The sequence below is a fragment of the Sapajus apella genome, unplaced genomic scaffold (assembly GCF_009761245.1).
Source record: "Sapajus apella isolate SASKATOON/1434 unplaced genomic scaffold, GSC_monkey_1.0 scaffold54, whole genome shotgun sequence".
NCBI lineage: Eukaryota > Metazoa > Chordata > Mammalia > Primates > Cebidae > Sapajus > Sapajus apella.
The window spans coordinates 15,211,330-15,229,249 of NW_022436994.1; the positions used below are offsets into that span (position 1 = coordinate 15,211,330).

General features: G+C 36.9%; 1 protein-coding gene across 1 annotated transcript in view; it reads left to right on the top strand.

The window, feature by feature from the left end:
- The window catches only part of VPS41 (VPS41 subunit of HOPS complex), a 179,172-nt gene that overhangs the window by 125,689 nt on the left and 35,563 nt on the right, over positions 1-17,920 (top strand). Inside the window, exons 11-16 of the mRNA XM_032244456.1 lie at positions 4,841-4,938; positions 8,719-8,848; positions 10,619-10,734; positions 11,933-11,989; positions 15,160-15,221; positions 17,014-17,095. Of these exons, the coding sequence (XP_032100347.1) occupies positions 4,841-4,938; positions 8,719-8,848; positions 10,619-10,734; positions 11,933-11,989; positions 15,160-15,221; positions 17,014-17,095 (545 nt within the window). The remainder of the gene's footprint in view (positions 1-4,840; positions 4,939-8,718; positions 8,849-10,618; positions 10,735-11,932; positions 11,990-15,159; positions 15,222-17,013; positions 17,096-17,920) is intronic.

A 17,920-nucleotide genomic window follows, 5' to 3' on the forward strand; every position in this document is an offset into this window, starting at 1 on the left:
AGAGGAATAGAAGGCAAACAGGAAAATTGTAAAAATCACAAAGCAATAAGAAAAAGATTTAAGTTTAAGTGATAAATATCGAAGACAGGAAAAGATGATTCAGCCTACCAATAAAGAGTCTCTGAGGAAAAAATATAACAAGAGAATGGAACAAATACTATAGACAATGTCAAGAAAAATTTCACAAAAATATAAAGAAACAGAAGTTTAAATTATAAATTAAAATAGCACACTGTGTATCTGAAAATAGTGACTCATGATGAGCAACACCAAGATAATAGTCTAATGAAATTACTGAACTTTAAAGAGAAAGAGAAAAACTTGGGCATCTAGACATGCGCTGTCAAACGTGGTAACCATTAGCCACTGTAGCTGTTAAGCCTTTGTGTGTGGCTAATGTAGCTAGTGTGGCTTGATATGTGCTTCATACAGAGTTCCAAAGACAGTCTAGAAATAAAAGGTAAAATATCTCATTCATAATTTTTTATATTCTTACATGTTGAAATAATATTTTAGGTATGTTATATATTATTAAAATGTCACCTCTTTTTTTGAACTCTTTATCATGGTGTATTAGTCCATTTTTGCATTGCTGTAAAGAAATACCCGAGACTGGGTAATTTATAAAGAAAAGAGGTTTAATTTTCATGGTCCTGCGGGCTGTACAGGAAGCACGGTGCTGGCATCTGCTTGGCTTCTGGGAAGGCCTCAGGAAATTTACAATCATGGTGGAAGGCAAACTGGGAGAAGGAAACTCACGTGGGCAGATCAGGAGCAAGAGTCAAGGGTAGATACTACACACTTTTAAACCAGCAGATCTTGTGAGGACTCACTATCGTGAGGACAATGCCAAGAGGATGGTGCTAAAACATTCGTGAGAAATGACCATTTGCGAGAAAGCCATTCCTATGATCTAATCACCTCCCACCAGGCCCCACCTCCAACCTGGGGATTACAGTTCAACATGAGATTTGGGCAGGAACACACATCCAAGCTATATCACTCAGCTACTGGGAAATTTTAAATTACATATGTCATTTTGTATTGGCCCGCATTGTATTTCCACGGTGCAGCTGATCAAGAACTCTAGCCTCCCTTTTGGATGAGGACTGTGTACAAAATCGTGTTCATCTCATCCTCATTCTGGATCTAGAAGACCTTGCTAAATAGAATTTTCCTGTGAATATAGTCCTTTTGAAACTCCCCTTTGCTCTCTTACTCTACTAGTATCTGTCTTTTTTCTTGAGTTATTTCTAGCATGTCTAGGAATGCTTTATCCTCCTGAATAAAGCCGAATACAGAAGTCCTTCCACGTCCATTAGGAGGAGAAAGGCTGTGCCTCAACTATAATGCCCACCATAGTGTAAGGCCATCATCTAGGTGAACATAGCACATTCCTTGCAGGGCCCTCGAGCCTCAGCTGACTTTCTAGATGACCTTGATCTGAAGTAAAGCCATTAATTTTGTGGCTACCTTTAGGAACTCTGCCTGCATTTTTCACTCCAAAAAAAAAAATCTTTCCAGTTTGTTTTAGTATATTTCCTCCCCAGCAGAATTTGTGTTTCTTTTCTTTGTGATTTATCTTTTCCAGATAATCAGGTTAAAAATGAGCTTCTGTGGTATTAGATCTGACAGACACCTGTATTCAAACTGAGTCTCCTTTAGGAAAACAAAATACTTTTATTTAAATTAATAGAGTCATTTTTATATAGAATAGAATAAAATTTTAGTGAAGTAAATAAACTGAAACTTCCATTGGTCTGCTGAAAATTTGAAATATAAAGTCTGTAATTTATTTTACAAAGTCTATCCATAGCTTTTATATATTTTATGTGTATTTTTTACAAGAATACATATTATCATCAACATTTCTTTCCCTAAATCTGTATGAAGAATACTCCTTATACCTTCATGTTCATTTTGACACCATTGTCTGCAGCCAGCCCTTCTGGGACTCAGCATTAATATAAAAAATAAACTAAATCTTGTTAAATCTAAAAGCAATCATATTTTGTTACATTGGTAAAGACTAATGGAAAAACAAGACACCACCATTTATTCTAAAATGTCTTACTTTGTGGCAGAATAGCTGCAGACATTCTCCTAAATCAGCAACTCACATTAGGACTGAGTTCTTTTTTACACAAGATCATTACTAGTGGGTATTAATGGAGATGAATTGCTGAGTGGGAGAGTACTCAGAGCCAGATAAATGGCCATTATTTTGGAACTCTTAATTTGAGAATCATGCTGAGTATTACTATAATTGCAATTTTGTTTTCTATAAGAGATTTTTATTGATATTAGGGAATTGCTCTTTTTTTTTAATGTTAGGGAATTACTTTAACAAAAAGATAAATTTAGTTTCAGTCTTATCCAAATGTTGATTACTTGCTTACCTGTGCCTCTGGGAGTCTTGACAGTATTATTTTTGTGTACCACATCTTTATAATTAATGTTTTTGTCAGTTTGTACTTTAGCCACTGCATATAGTCTCTGTCCAAATTATTATTCTCAATTAGTAAAATTTGTCAAGGTTTAGTACTTAACAAATAAGTATTTACTATAACATCTGGAATTGAGAAGTGTACAGCTGCAGTTTTTCTTTGTTTTCTTTTAGAACACATTAGAGTTTCTATCATGATCTTAATTAGAGAACAGGAAATTTTCTGTCCTATTAATGCAAGCTATTGTGGACTGGGGAGTTCGGATGTAGAGAAGGAAAGATTTAGGTAGCATTATTTTGTAGCTTCTCTGTTCTGTATCTTATAGCTCATTCCCAAAAACCTAGGCCTTTGATGTGTATTTGGCTGCCTTTAGGAAAAGCACTGACAGTGCCTGTCATTGAGACTAGGCAGCCTTTTTGGCATTGCAAATGGGGAGAATACCTCCTTCTCCCACCACTTCTTTTGTGATTAGATGTTTTCCCTTGGGTGCTTGTGACAGACAAGCACAGCAAAGCCTTGTGATTCCTATAAGAATCTGTGATTCTCTGCTCTTCACCCAAGTTGCTGGTAAGGGAACTGTATGTGTAATATTTCAAAAATGGAATGTGATTTAGTGAAACAGAATGCAAGTCCACTTCTGCCAATCAGAGATTAGTAACCTCAGAAGTGGTGATAACCAAAACCTCTTGTTAATATGTCGTATGTCTTATAGAATGTGAAACTGCCATCTCTTTCATCACTGGGTCCTGTGTGGCCCCATACTGTTTAATATCATCTGTACATTCTGGCTCTCCACCACCCCCTGCTTCACTGCCCACATGCATACAGCACTGTGAGCTTCTCTAGAACTTTCTCCAGCTTGGTTACGTGAGAAACACTGTCTCTGCCCATGTGGTGAAGATTGAGGTGGTTCTCCAAATAAGCTCTTTTGTGAACATTTATCACGTTACCCCTTTGCCAAAACTACTCTTAAGTACCTGGATAACCACATTTGGTTCAAGTCTACAAAAGTTAAGGAAAAATGTGTTTGTGGCAGAGCTGGGATCAGAGCACTTGCTCTTGAACTTCCATTGTATGGTTCTTTAATTGAGGACAAAGCAGATGAAGTGTTATCTTTTATAAGTTTTGCTAATTATTATATTTTTAAATTGTGGTAACAGCTGTGTAAGGAGGATCATTAAGGGTCAGCAAAGACTAGGAACACTAAGTGATCTGCAAGGAAAAGGAAGAGGAGGACAAAGGAGAATTCAGTAACCCTCATTTCATCTGTATTAGGGATTTTATTTCTGCTGTCATTCTCTCATAGACAGGAAAACTTAAAATGACTTGTCCAAGTTCAATTTAGTGGAAGTTATAACCCAAAATTTCTTACTCAGCATTCAATACTGGTTCTAGTATGATACATTGAGGTCCCCTAATTGGGAAAAGAGTGTGGAAGTTAGCTAAATCTGCAGAACTGTGGAGAAGATCCGAATGAAGAAACTCTTAGAAAATGTGGTGGGTCAGAATGGGAGTTTACTCCCAAATGAATTTGTTAAGTATAGAGTATGATTTCTGGAAGGAAATCTGCAATACCACTATGGTATCAGTTAGCTTCTTCTCTGAAACAAGCCACTCCCAAAATCAGTCTTTTAAAATAACGATTATTTATGTTTTATAGCAGCTAATCATTAGAATCATATAATAATAATAATCTATGTACTTCTACTGACCTTTCTGTCAGATCTTTGGGGTCCAGTGCAGTTAAAGTCACATACTTCTTAACTGATGCAATGTCTTCTACATTTTAAATGGACTATTTTTTAAAGGGAAAGAGAAATTTATTATTTTTCTTTAACCTTTATTTCACCTAAGAAATAGTGATGTTTCATCATAAAGTAATCTGCATTTACACATCTTTTTTTTAACTTCAATCTCTTTAAATAATACCCCCCTCATAGTATTTCACAATCACAGATAACATTCTTTTTGACCTTTGTGCCACTGTAATGCTCCAGTTGAGAAAAACAAACTCAGAAATTTTTTTAAAAAAATTATTATTGTTACTAATTGTAGTTTACATTCCTTTTATGGGTTTCAAACTGTCTCCATAGAGTCTGCGTCATTTTGAACTACCTGAGCACAGTGTCACCCGTGACCATTCGTGCTGCTATTGTTGTTGGATTCATCTTTGTTATGGAAATTTGCAAGTGTACTTTCCCACGTATTCTTTTTCAGGATTGATTATTGTGAAGCACTTGCAGTGCTGAGTCATGAAAGTGTGTTCAACGGTGTCCCCTTTATGTTAGCTTTTAAAAAGAGTTCCACTGGCATTCACAGTCAGTATGTTCTTCCAGATGTGTGTTGCTATTTGTTCCTGTTAATGATGACTCCTGTATCCCTTTTGTTTGCAGTGTCTCAGTTTGAAACTGAATTCTACATCAGTGGACTTGCACCTCTCTGTGATCAGCTTGTTGTACTTTCCTACGTGAAGGAGATTTCTGAAAAAACGGTAATTATTTTCTCCCCAAATACAAAGGCATGTGGAGGTTAACTTTTAGCATTACACCCAGATCAGGCTGTCCATCAGTGGCATACGCTATAATCTGAGCAGAACTTTCTGACCTATAAAATAAGGTTGGCAGAGATTACCCTTTAGACCTGACATATTTACCTTCCAGAAATTCTACTCGTTGCCTGCCTTTGTTCCTATTGCTGAGCAAAAAAAGGCTCATTTTTTTCTTTTTTTTTTTTTTTTTTTTAACTCTCTTGGTATATTAGTCAAAAGGAATGAAGGATTCCTCTTGCTGAAAGGGGAAGAAACTAAGCCGACACTGTGCAGAAGTGACAGCAGTGAGGTTGATCGACAGCAGCAACAGGGGTCCCTGTGGTCAGAGGGAATTACAGAAAGGGCATTTCATTATTTTCTTTGGTCCGGACAAATTTTTTTTACTTCCCAGTGGCCTAGTGATTCTAAGTAGCTTGATTATGGCTTTGAAATGGATTGTTGTGAAATCTCAATCATCATTGCAAGTAGTGGTCCATCAAAATGTGTGGCTAATAAAAAGCAGCAGATGATCTAAATTTTGTTGTGCATGTCTTTGGAAGAAGCTTATATATTGCCCAGTGGAGGGGCATGCACACTTAGTCTCCTTTTGAATCTGAGGTCAGTCCCGTTTCCAGCTTGTCTTTATTGTGAGAGTCAAGGGGTCCTGCCAGCACAAGGATAGGGGTGGCTTCAAGGCATAAACAAGGAGAGCTTACTATAAAGGATTTTCCTTTGGATGCTGTATATAAAAGAAGTATAATTGATTCTCCTTTACAGTAAGTAGGCAAGTGGGCTATCCTTGTTTGTATCCTTTTTTTTTTTTTCTTTTCAAATGGCAAGAAATAAAATGGGGGAGAAAATCCCTGGGAGCCCTGGTTTTGAAGTGGTAGCTGCTCTTGAGCATTTCTCTGAGCGAGCACTTGCGTTAGGAAGCCATCACTATAGTAACCTGAAGCTCTGGGTGCCCATGTTGCTAGGCAATGAAATGCTATAGACTGAAGTGAACACTCAGACCTACTGAAATCAATAGGGTTGGCTTCTAGCCCTATTGCAGGACATCAGTTTACTATTATTTTATTATTTTTTTTTGAAGATAAAGAAAAGCAGTGGCTCCTGGGGGAGTAAATACAACGCTTTTTGAGGAGGAATGTGGGAATGATTGAGAATGCGATTGGAAGAAATAAGGGAAGAAGCAGTAAAATGAAAAAGGAGAAGCTTAATAAACAACTGGGCAAAGAAAGAAAGGAAATCTTTGTTAATAAAAGAGTATTTGAAGGGAGTAAATGTCAAAGACAGGCCAACCTCATAGAGCACATAGAAAATGGACTTTTCCAGAAGAAGAAATGAGGGTTTTGAAGATGACTGGAAAATATATGTGTCAGTTTATATACATAGTCATTTTATAGAACACTAAAGCACACCTTAAATCCTTAAACACAGAATAAACTCATAAAATTAAGGCAAAAGGAACAAAGAGGTAAGCTTTGGGCCATCCCCTTCCCCTTTTATTTTTTCATACTGAAAAGTTGGTTTAGTGACATTGAATAAAATTTGTTTTGTATCATTCAGTATTACCCCCAAATATTACCCACCAAATATCCACCTGATACCTTTCACATACGTGCATGTTTTCACGTAGTTGCAGGGATAGTCACATGCTACTCTGCATTCCCCTGTTTCCATGACCATTATTGTATTCTCCCTGCATATGTGTGTATACTTTCCATCATCATTGTGTTTAGTGGTTGTGTACTCTTCCATCTGCTTGTACACTTTATTAAGATGTTTTCCTAGTATTTTACTTTTCTTTTATTCATTGATAAAGCACATGTGTGTTAGGAATTGTGTTGGGCACTGGTGATCAAAGATGAACAAAACCAGATTTCTGCTCTTAGGGAGTTCACAGGTAAGGGCTGTTTGGCCAGGGAACAAAACTATAAAATGAGATGTCACACTGCTGATGCTTTTCTCACACATATAAAAGAGCCTTTTCTATGGTTGGGTGAAGTAGTTTTTTTTATTTTGTTCAAAGTATTTTTTTATTTTGCTATTCTGATTTTGATATTTTTTGTTATTGTTGCAGAGTTCAACTTTTAAATATATTTCAGTTTTTTTCCATTTTTTTCAGTTTCAAAATTTAGAAATTTCTCATTTTTCCACAGATCCAATAGATTTTTCTTCACTAGTTGATCTTTTATAGTTGCTATTTTATTTTCGGAATGTTTTCAATGAAGGAGATACAAAAGCCAGTGTAATTGCTACTTAGTGAATCAAACAAAATTGGTTAAAGGCAGCTAGGCCTACATTCTTATTTAGGAAACATGAAGAACTGGATATAGTTCTGGATTTTTTTTCTGTTCTGTTCCTGTCCTCTATGTCATCCCTGTACTAGTGTCATACTGCTGTAGGTACTGTTGCTTTGGAAAATGACTCAGGTGTATGTTTTATGCCTGTATGCTGAATACTCAAAAAGCATGAACTTTAAAATAGACTTGATTTCAGTTCCAAAGTTCACCATGCCCTGTTTTTTTTTTTTTTTAATATGTTCCAGCTTTACCATTTCTGTCACTTTAGTTAACTTTTTGATCCTCAGTTCCTTGGGATCAAAAAGTTAATTAAGATTAATTAGGAGCAGTAGGCTTAACTTTGCAGGGTTAATTTCAGAACTTAATGAGTGTATAAATCATCTGCTAGGTTGGTTGAACTGTCACAGTTCCCAAGTAAATGTCAGTTCATTTTTCCCCTCTGTCTTGATCTAGAGCTATGCTGTTTAAAACTATAGTCACTAGCTATTTGTGACTATTTAAATTTAAACTAGCAAAAGTTTAATAAAATTAAAAATTTAGTTTATCAGGCAAACTAATCACATTTCATGTGTTCAGTAGCCACCTATGTCTAGTGTCTACCCTATTGGGCAGTGCAGATATAAAACATTTTTGTCATCTCAGTAAGTTTGGATTTGGAAATAACTCTTAATCTTTGGCTCTTCCATATTACCAATAAATTTACTTATAGTAGCAATGATTGGGATGATGGAACAATTTGATATGGTCTTTGCCATTCCCTACATTTGTGTGTAAGAGATGTAATAAATTTGTCTAAGTACAAGGTCACTATCTTGGGCTGCCACTTCCCGAAGAGTTAAATGGGCTGCAGTGGCAGGCATGCAGAAATCACACAGTAGTACTCGTCTTCTTTATGCCCTGCAGAATGTCAGAAAACAAAACAGTGTTAAAAGGCTGCTTGCAGCCGGCTGTTAGAAAGGCTTGCGTGTGCTGAAATGATAAAATCAAGTCAAGTATGGCGATATCGTTTGGCTGTGTCTGCAACCAAATCTCATCATGAATTGTAGTTCCTATAATCCCCAAGTGTTGTGGGAGGGACCTGGTGGGAAATAATTGAATCATAGGACAGTTACCCTCTGTTGTTCTCGTAATAGTGAGTGATCATGAGCGAGTGGTTTTATAAGGGGCTTTTCCACCTTTCCTTGGCACTTCTCTTTTCTGCCACCTTGTGAAAAAGGACATGTTTGCATCCCCTTCCACCATGATTATGTTTCCTGAGGCCTTCCCTGCCATGTGGAACTGTGAGTCAATGAATCCCCTTTCCTTTATAAATTACCCAGTTGTGGACATTTGATAGCAGTGTGAGAAGAAGCTAATACATATAGCTAACTAGAATTAATTTGTATAATATAGAAATGTAATTAGAATGAGTGTTTCTCTCATCCCTCCTTCTCCTCAGGAAAGAGAATACTGTGCCAGGCCTAGACTGGACATCATCCAGCCACTTTCTGAGACTTGTGAAGAGATCTCTTCTGATGCTTTGACAGTCAGAGGCTTTCAGGAGAATGAATGTAGAGATTATCATTTAGGTAAGAGATATCAAAGGTCTGGCTAATGTGATTTTTTTAATGGGTTTTTGCCCCTTCCTACTTGTACTAAATGGAATTTAAATTAAGGTGCTGAAAGAATCTTTTTTTTTTTTTTTTTTTTTTTTTTTTTGAGACAGAGTTTCACCCTTGTTACCCAGGCTGGAGTGCAATGGCGCGATCTCGGCTCACCGCAACCTCCGCCTCCTAGGTTCAGGCAATTCTCCTGCCTCAGCCTCCTGAGTAGCTGGGATTACAGGCACGCACCACCATCCCCAGCTAATTTTTTGTAGTTTTAGTAGAGACGGGGTTTCACCATGTTGACCAGGATGGTCTCGATCTCTTGACCTGGTGATCCACCCGCCTCGGCCTCCCAAAGTGCTGGGATTACAGGCGTGAGCCACCGTGCCCGGTGAAAGAATCTTAAGAGAATATCTGGGTAGACCTCGTATGCTGAAAACAAGGACATTTGGACCCAGAGATGTTGCAGAACTTGAATAAGCTCCTATAGCAAAAGGAAAGGCTAGAGTTCAGACCAGGACCAAGGGGACGATTGGGGTCCTTGTTTTTCATTTTTGTATTTTTTCTATTACCCTATTAAATGTGACACATAATTTAATGTCAAGCCGCATGGCTCCATGGTTGTCATATCATTCCCATTTTATGTGTCAGGAAGGTTTGCTCTGGGATGGGAGGGAAGTTGTCTTTCTTAACTGAATGCTCAGAGCCTGAAAGACTTCTGGCACATTCTAGGTGTTCGGTGAATATTTGTTGAGTAGAGAGAGGAATACACTTAATCACTGCTCAGAAATAAAGGGAGAACCATGAATATTTAGTCATACCAGAGACATCTGTGTTTGGCTGCTACCATACCCTTGTAAAATATATTGATGAAAATAGAATAGTTAAGCTTTATAGGAATGCTGTACTGCTTTAAAAACTAACATTTTTTTGAGAATATTTTCAGTTCTCATTGTGGCCAAAGGAAGAAATATTCTATACATGTTTGAACTTTCTTATATGAAACCCCTAATCCCTTGAAAAATTTAAGAGTATATTCTAGACTTGGCAAAAAGCAACTGTGATTCACAACTGAAAGTATCCGATCTAGGTATTTGGCTCAGAGCAAACTCTGCTGCACGCTTAGAAACCCTTCAGAACAGGTTTTATAATTGAATTCTGCAGGAAACCCTCAGATTGGCATTGTGCACAACATGCTGAAATGATAGATTATGTCCCTACGGCTTGGACGTCTGTCATTTATGCCTTAGGTGGCCTTGACCTTGATGAGGAGGAAACATTTATCGCTGACTGTGGGGTGTAATTGTTCTGTAAAAATAGAACAGTGCTATAAATGGCCATAGATAAAATTTATATACAGTAGATGAATTCTAATATGCAATAGACATGGTGAATTTTCACCACTGTTTTTCAGCTGAAGTCAGAGTGTTAATGCATTAAACATAGAATTTTAAACTCGCCTTATTTTTTTTCCAAGTTTTTATTATATCCTTATTTCCTCGCCTCCTGTCCCTCCCTTTCCCTTCCTTGCTTTTTTATTTTCAAGTATTTTTACACTTAAATATTTTTAAAAGCACCGAAATACATTCTGTCATTCTTTACTCTGATCTCCAACGGAGCCAACCACACAGCAAAGATAGACACATTTTCTGTTCCTTTTTGGGGTTGGGTAACCTAACCAGGTCTTCTGAAGCCATTGCCAAGTTTTCTGCTGTGAGTCACCAAGTTGTTCCTCTCTTTTCTCACCTATAGAATACTCTGAAGGGGAGTCACTTTTTTACATCGTGAGTCCTAGAGATGTTGTAGTAGCCAAGGAACGAGACCAAGATGATCACATTGACTGGCTCCTTGAAAAGAAGAAATATGAAGTAGCCTTGATTTTATTTCTTTGAAAGTATTGACTCATCTGCTGCATAGAGAAGATAAAATATATTTGTAATAAATCTTTTATGTAGTCAAATTAGAGTATCCGAAGCCAAAAATATATAGGAAGTTAGTAACTTTCCAGTACCCCCTTCAGAAATTCGGGAACCAAAAGATTGCAACAGATTGACTGGCTTTATTGTTAAGTGGGGGAGGAGTTCGGGTGGAGGGAGCAGGGCTTTAGATCTAGACTGTTGGAAGTTTTATTTTTTGATTTTGTTCAAGGAAATTAAAATAGAGCTAGTATTTCAGAGGTGTCTATTTGGATTTAACAGAATCATTTATTTTATGCTTATCACATTGGTACTCACTTAGGATGGTTTGAACTATCACTTTGGATAGAATGATGTTGTCTACTTCACTGAGTTTTGGCTTAGATTAATTTGAATAGATAATGCCCAATATCACATTTTTTAAAAAAAGAAATTAATAGCTGCAAAATTATTGTGTTGGTTTCATTAGGGAAGTTCTGTAGATGGGCTTGTATACTAATTAACTAAAAACAGCGTCAACAATAACTAGTCTGTGTATTTGTTGCACTAAGTTTGTAACCATCTGGAAGGATCTGGAAAAAAAAAATTTTCATCGATTAACTATTTAAAGTCCAGGTATTGATGTCTAGTTCATAACCCAGTTATTACCATGTTACTTTAAATCCAGTAATTTCTCAAAGAAATAATTTTATGTTTTAAACATTTAAACATATGCATATAGTTCACTTTTTTATTGAAACATAAGGGAAAATGTTCCTTTATCAATATGTGTCATAAAGATTTAGAAGACAGCTGCCTTTTTTGTATGGAGAGTAGGAGACTTTGTAGTATTTTGATTTGTGTCTAAAATGTGACTCCAGTGTCCTAATGAGGAAATGAATTCAAATGGAAGTGGGAGAAGCCTTCATTTTGGTTGGCTGCCTTTGAGTTTGAATTTTGTGAGGTTCATTCAACCATAGCATTAACAATTCCAGTGCTTCAAGCAAAAGCCATGGAAAAATGTAGCTTTATTCATGTAGTGCAGAACGCTGCAACCTAATAACTATAGTGTTTATAACCTCAATATCTTTCTCTCCCACCTTCTCCCATTTTTCCTCCCTCCTTTTCTGCCTTTTTTTTTTTTTTAAATCATCCTTATTTTGGAATATAGGAAGCATTGATGGCAGCTGAAATTAGCCAAAAAAACATTAAAAGACATAAAATTCTGGTAAGTGCAGTTTGTTACTTGAAACATAACTTTATCTTTCAATAAGTTATAATGAGACTGAAAGTAATTTGAAAAGACTGGACTTTTCCTATCTTTTGAGGATTTATTTTAAACCAATTTCCTAACCTGTGAGGTCAAAATATTTTATTTTATTGAATCAGTTTCTGCTTGTGAACAAGAGACTTGAACACCTGCTAGGAGGTAGTTTTAGGTAATTTGGAAATTGTATTTGTGAAAAACACTTTAAATACAGAGCTTTCTAGTTATGCGTCTGGAAGTTTCTTTAAGTCATAGGTAAAAATCACATTATCACAAAATTGATCAAAAGAGAGGTTTCATAAAACTACATTGCTTTGGTGTTTCCATAATAACAGACTCAATTGATTTTGTTGTGGAAACGAATCTAGAACATCAGATACATTTTTATTACATTTTGGAGTCAGGAAAAATAGAGTCACAGAAAGCCCCTTTCTTTGCTAACTGTGACAGTGAATGTGCAGAAGGAGAGCAGAGGGGAAATCATATTCTTCACATGTGAAGGGTCCTTGGAGACCATCTAGCCTAGTTCCCTTGTTTACAGGTGAAAACTCATAGCTTAGTCTTTTATGGCTATTTGGATTTCAGCACAAAATCTTTCTGCCTACATTTTCTCTACTGTAAACTCCTCTGTAAAACTCCACATGAAAGCCTGAATTCCCCAAGAGTACAGAAGCAAAATAATTTAGGAATAACAGGAGAAGAGAAAACCAGAGGATCTTTTTTTTTTTCATCCAGCCAAAATTGTAGAGAATAAGCAAGGATTCTTTAGAAATGGAAGAGAATGCGTTCCGGCCCTTAGAGTAGTTAACATACGTCAAGATGGAGAAATGTGAAACAGCTTGGCCTGCTTCATAATGTGGGGCAGTTGAGGGGTTTACTACACAGGTAGCAAAGGCCAGATCCTGAAGTGGCATTTGTAATTAAGATCTTGGTTCTGTCTTGGAACGTCTAGAAGGCAATTTAAGCTTTCAGGACATCAGATTTACCTTTAGTAAGATTCTCTGATGGAGATAGGGCCAGTAGAGGGCCAGCTGAGATGGAGATCAATCAGGAGGCTTCCTAAACTGGGTGGAAAGTGATGAAACTTGCACAGAGTCAGTAGGATTGGAGATGTGAAGGTAGATGGAAGATACAGTAAACTTGAATCGTTGGGATATGGTGACTGACTTTGTGTGGGAGAGAGAATAAGAGTGAAAAATCTAGGCTGACTCCCAGGCTTTGGGCTTGGGCCTCTGGTTTGGTGCTGCCGTTCACTGATTGTTAGAGATACCCTGTGGAAGGAGAAGCAGGATTGGGAGAAATGATGAGTCCTATTTTAAACACATTAGTTTTAGGCATCTATGGAACATCATAGTGGAGCCTGGGAAGGAAATTTTAACTCAGATATAGATTTGGGAGAATTATCAGCAAAGAGGTTTTACACGAGTTTGAATCAGCCCATACGGGGCAAGTGTCATGAACAGAGGGTCATGAATGGAACCATCAGGAACACTGTCATTCAAGGGATGATGCATACATGGTAGATTTGGAACAGCCAGAGCAAGGTCATTTCATGGGAGCTGAGAGACGAGAGAATTCCAGGGTAAAGAAAGTTAAAGGCTTATGTCATGGAGGTAAGCAGGTCAGAAGGGTAAGACAAGGCCAGCTGGTGAGTTGTACACTGAATGTGATAATATGAAAGTAGTGAGTTTTCAGTAATTGTATTATTTATTCTCAACATGTTATAGGGAGTGAAAAGTATAGGGTTTTGAATATAGACCATCAGGTTAATTGTGAAGGGGAAGAGAGTGAAGGCTGTAGCTGGGGGCTGTGGCTTCCCAGGTAGTTTTTGGGTATTTTGTATAAGAGAGACACTTAAACATACTTATGCCGAGAAAAAGGTAAAATACAGTTGACATAAAGGGTTGATGTGAAAGGAAAAGGAAGAGGAAGAGTGCAGGCTAAGTTCCCCAGTGGAGAAGCATGGACATGAGGAGAGAGGTTGGAAGGATTGACTCTGAAAAGGAGACAGTCTTTTCTCTGAACCTTGATGGAAAGATCCTGTATATTGTTATGTTTGATCTGTTTTCAGGAAAGTAAGGAAGTTAGATATTCTTTCTTCACTTGTGTTCCTGTAGACTTAAAATATGATTTCTGACGTAGTTATTAAAGTAACAATTTAATAAACTAAAAATGATGGATATTTTCCCTCACTCTTGAAATAGGCATGTTCTATACATTAGTTATGCATAGACCTTTTTTTTTCTCTTAGCATGATATAATTTCATACCAGACATGCCAAGAAGAAATGTGGTCCTGCCATTTTTTGCCATGCAAGAAGGTGTTTCTCATGCACCTTTTTATACATAAAGTAGAAATTAAAATCTAACTTTTGTTGTGTATATTGAGCTTAAGCCTCTGGTGAAAATGCTTTTAGGTGCAAATAATATATGAGAAGATGAGTCATGGGGAGATCAGGCAAGAGCGGTCCTCCGATGCCTCTGGTGATGTTGGCTACCCCAAATCCTTTCAGAACTGAGGCAGAATAAGCGAGTAAACGAATAAGCATGAATACTCTGAAGCCAGTCACTTCCCTGCATTCAGCCCAGTTTCTTCTGTAAACTGATGGGTTTGAATCACAGGTTTTTCTGAGCTCAGTTTTACTTTAATATCAACTTTAATATTTCCTATTTCCCTTTAGTATGATAGTCTTTATTTCATTTTCTTATAACATCTCTTTAGGCTTGGGATAGAAGAAGCGGGTAGCTTGCTTTCTACAGATGAAGACACAGAAAACAGAATTTTATATCCATTGACAATGTGGAATTGTTGGGCGTGTTTCTAATATCGAAGACTTCCTTTATAAAAAATCTCTTAAAGGGAGCAGATTAGAAACCTTTAAAATACTAACATTATTTACTTTTTTAATGACCTGACCTGTGAATTCTAAAATGTGTGAAATACAAATATACTTAAATATGAATATGCTTAAGAAAGAAGCAAGCGTGATTACATAAAGCAAACTAAGAGTATAAACAGGTTATAGTCAGTAGTGCTAATAGGACCCTAATGTTGTGCCCTGCCCAGAAACTGAGACTCAGCTTTTCAGTTGTTCCAGTTAAATTTTAATTTCTTCATTTTACTTTCTTTAGGATATTGGCTTGGCATATATAAATCACCTGGTGGAGAGAGGAGATTATGACATAGCAGCACGGTAATAATGACATTTTCACAATTATTTGTTAATATAAATAGAATTGAGCATTGCTAACAATAAAAATAAGCCATTCTTTGCAGTTGACATTTTATTTTTGTACATCTTTCTAACAAGGGTAATTTTTGAATATTAATGATTCCAAGCACAGAATGAGTTAATGTATATTTTTTCCAACTATTTTATTTTTGTCAAAGGAGAATTGTTTTTCTCATTATTTAATGAAAAAGAGATCAAGAACCATGAAGGGTCTCAGATTTCACCTTTTTACAGTCTAACAAGTTAGCCTGTCATTTCCCTAGTTGCTGGCAGAAGACAAGAGACTCTTGGATGAGAGCTAAAGGACTCTCTGAGACAAGATACTGCCACAACAGTAGTAGTCATCAGAGTGTCAGCATTTGCCCAGATCCCCAAGTCCCAATTCCCACAATGCAACAGAGGGTAGGGATGGAGATCCTGCCCATGCAGTGGGCTGTGATACGGGAGAGGACCCTTGAGCTTAGGATATCTGAATCTTTTCTAGTGAGCAAGAACTCCATGTATTAGTACATTCTCACACTGCTAATAAAGACATACTCGATCCTGGTTATTTTGTAAAGGAAAGAGGTTTAATTGACTCACAATTCAGCATGGCTGGGGAGGCCTCAGAAAACTTACAATCATGGCAGAAGGGGAAGCAAATGTGTCTTTCTTCACAAGGCAGGCAGGGAAGCAAATATATCTTTCACAAGGCAAGAAGAATGAGAGCTCAATGAAGAGGGAAGCCCCTTAAAGAGCCATCAGATCTTGTGAGAACTAACTCATTATCATGAAAACCACTTGGTCCCCATGATATGTGGATTAATGCTAATTACAATTCAAGATGAGATTTGGGTGGGGATACAGCCAAACCCTGTCACCCTGCCTTCCCTTTGCCCCAGAAGGCAGCATTTTACCTTTATTGTACTGGGCAACAAGCAAGCCTTCGCTTTCCTCTGGAGGGAGACACTATTTGTGTCCTCTCATTTCTAGGGCTGTTTGCTTTACAAGCACCCTTGGAAGATAGTCGAGAACGAAGTGCCTCTGCTTACAATTCAAAGAGAATTTTCCCAATTTAATGGAAGTGTCCAGACCCCATGATCCTGGGTTGCAGAAGTCTGTGGTGGGCAGAACACATAAATGTTATATAGTAGTATGCAAGTCTGTGTGAGTGGTTCCCACTGGAACCAAGCAGTCCCCGCTGTGTGACTGCATGGCAGCCCCAGACGAATAACTTCAAACCTGCTTCTGGTCCCCTGGGGTTATTTAAGAAAATGTGTTTCTTTGATATGTCAAGTAAGGTTTCATTCATGCATAATCAGTCCTCCAGGTTGTATAGTAGGATGGGATTCTAATATTCTGAAGTCTGATTTTGTAGTGCATAATTTAAAGCCATTCAGAGAGGATCTGGCACTTTAGATGGTATGATACGTTTTCTTCAAGGCAAGAAAGGTCCCAAAACCAGCAGTGCTCATCTGGGTAAATGGGAAACTTAGAACAGGCAAATAGCTGGGAAAACCCCTAGTTGTAGTCTTCTGAAAGTGGTTCACGTTTATTTATAAGCATTTTATATTAACTTTTATAAGTTCTGTTAATTTAAATAAACAACCAAATGAGTAACAGTAGTACCTTTATGTTGAGAGGTACTTGAGAGAGAAGTTCGTCAAAACTCTAAGAGATTTCTCTAAACCACTGGGGGAAATGTCCACTTATTCTGTCTCTGTTTGTTGTTTTATTTATACTTTCTTTCTTCCTGGGACGTTTTTACTGCCAGCAAATGCCAGAAAATTCTTGGGAAAAATGCAGCACTCTGGGAATATGAAGTTTATAAATTTAAAGAAATTGGACAGCTTAAGGTAAGTAAAGCCTTATTTTTAACCCTCAGTTTTTGGAACTGGTATATTAATATTGCAATGGACACAGATAATAATACTCAGCTCTTTATTAGGAAGTAATTATTATCTCAGATGGAAAGGAAAATCAAACTTTTGGAAATCAGTTTCAAAATATAGGCCTCATGTAAAAAATACACATATATGTCAGATTATATATATTACATATACAGTGTGTTCACTTACCTCTTTCCAGTTCTCTCTGTTTAGATGAAGTTTTCATGACTTTTGAAAACAGGTGTAATCTCATCCAGTAGGTTATAAAGTGTAAGACCTTTTGTAGATTTACTGAATAATTAATGTATTTTTCGAATAATATTTTAACTGCTGGAAGACAGATGGAAAAAATTGACCACGTAGCTCTAATGAATAATTTTGATGTTTCTTGTTTTTAAATCTTTCAATTTAATGCACAACATCTCAATCAATAAATAAAATATTCCTATGTTTGTTTTAAACATTTAAAAATTTTTTCAGTATTTGTGGACCTTTTGAATGCTCTCTTGGAGTTATGAATATGCTTTGAAAATTCCCAGTTACTCAGCTTGTCAATGTATAACTCCTCCCTCTGTCTGCCCTGTAAATGTTATACTTCTCAACGGGTTTATTGGGCTGTTTCTGGGGGATTTTATCCAGTCCTGCTTCCCTGTTTACTTTAATGGCTGCTTAACTTGGACCTCTTTTTTGAATTGCATATGATGGCCATTTCTCCTTGTATATACTGCTGATAATGATCATTCAAGTTAATATAAATTCATTTCCTTCCCAAATTCAGTCCTTTTCTATTCA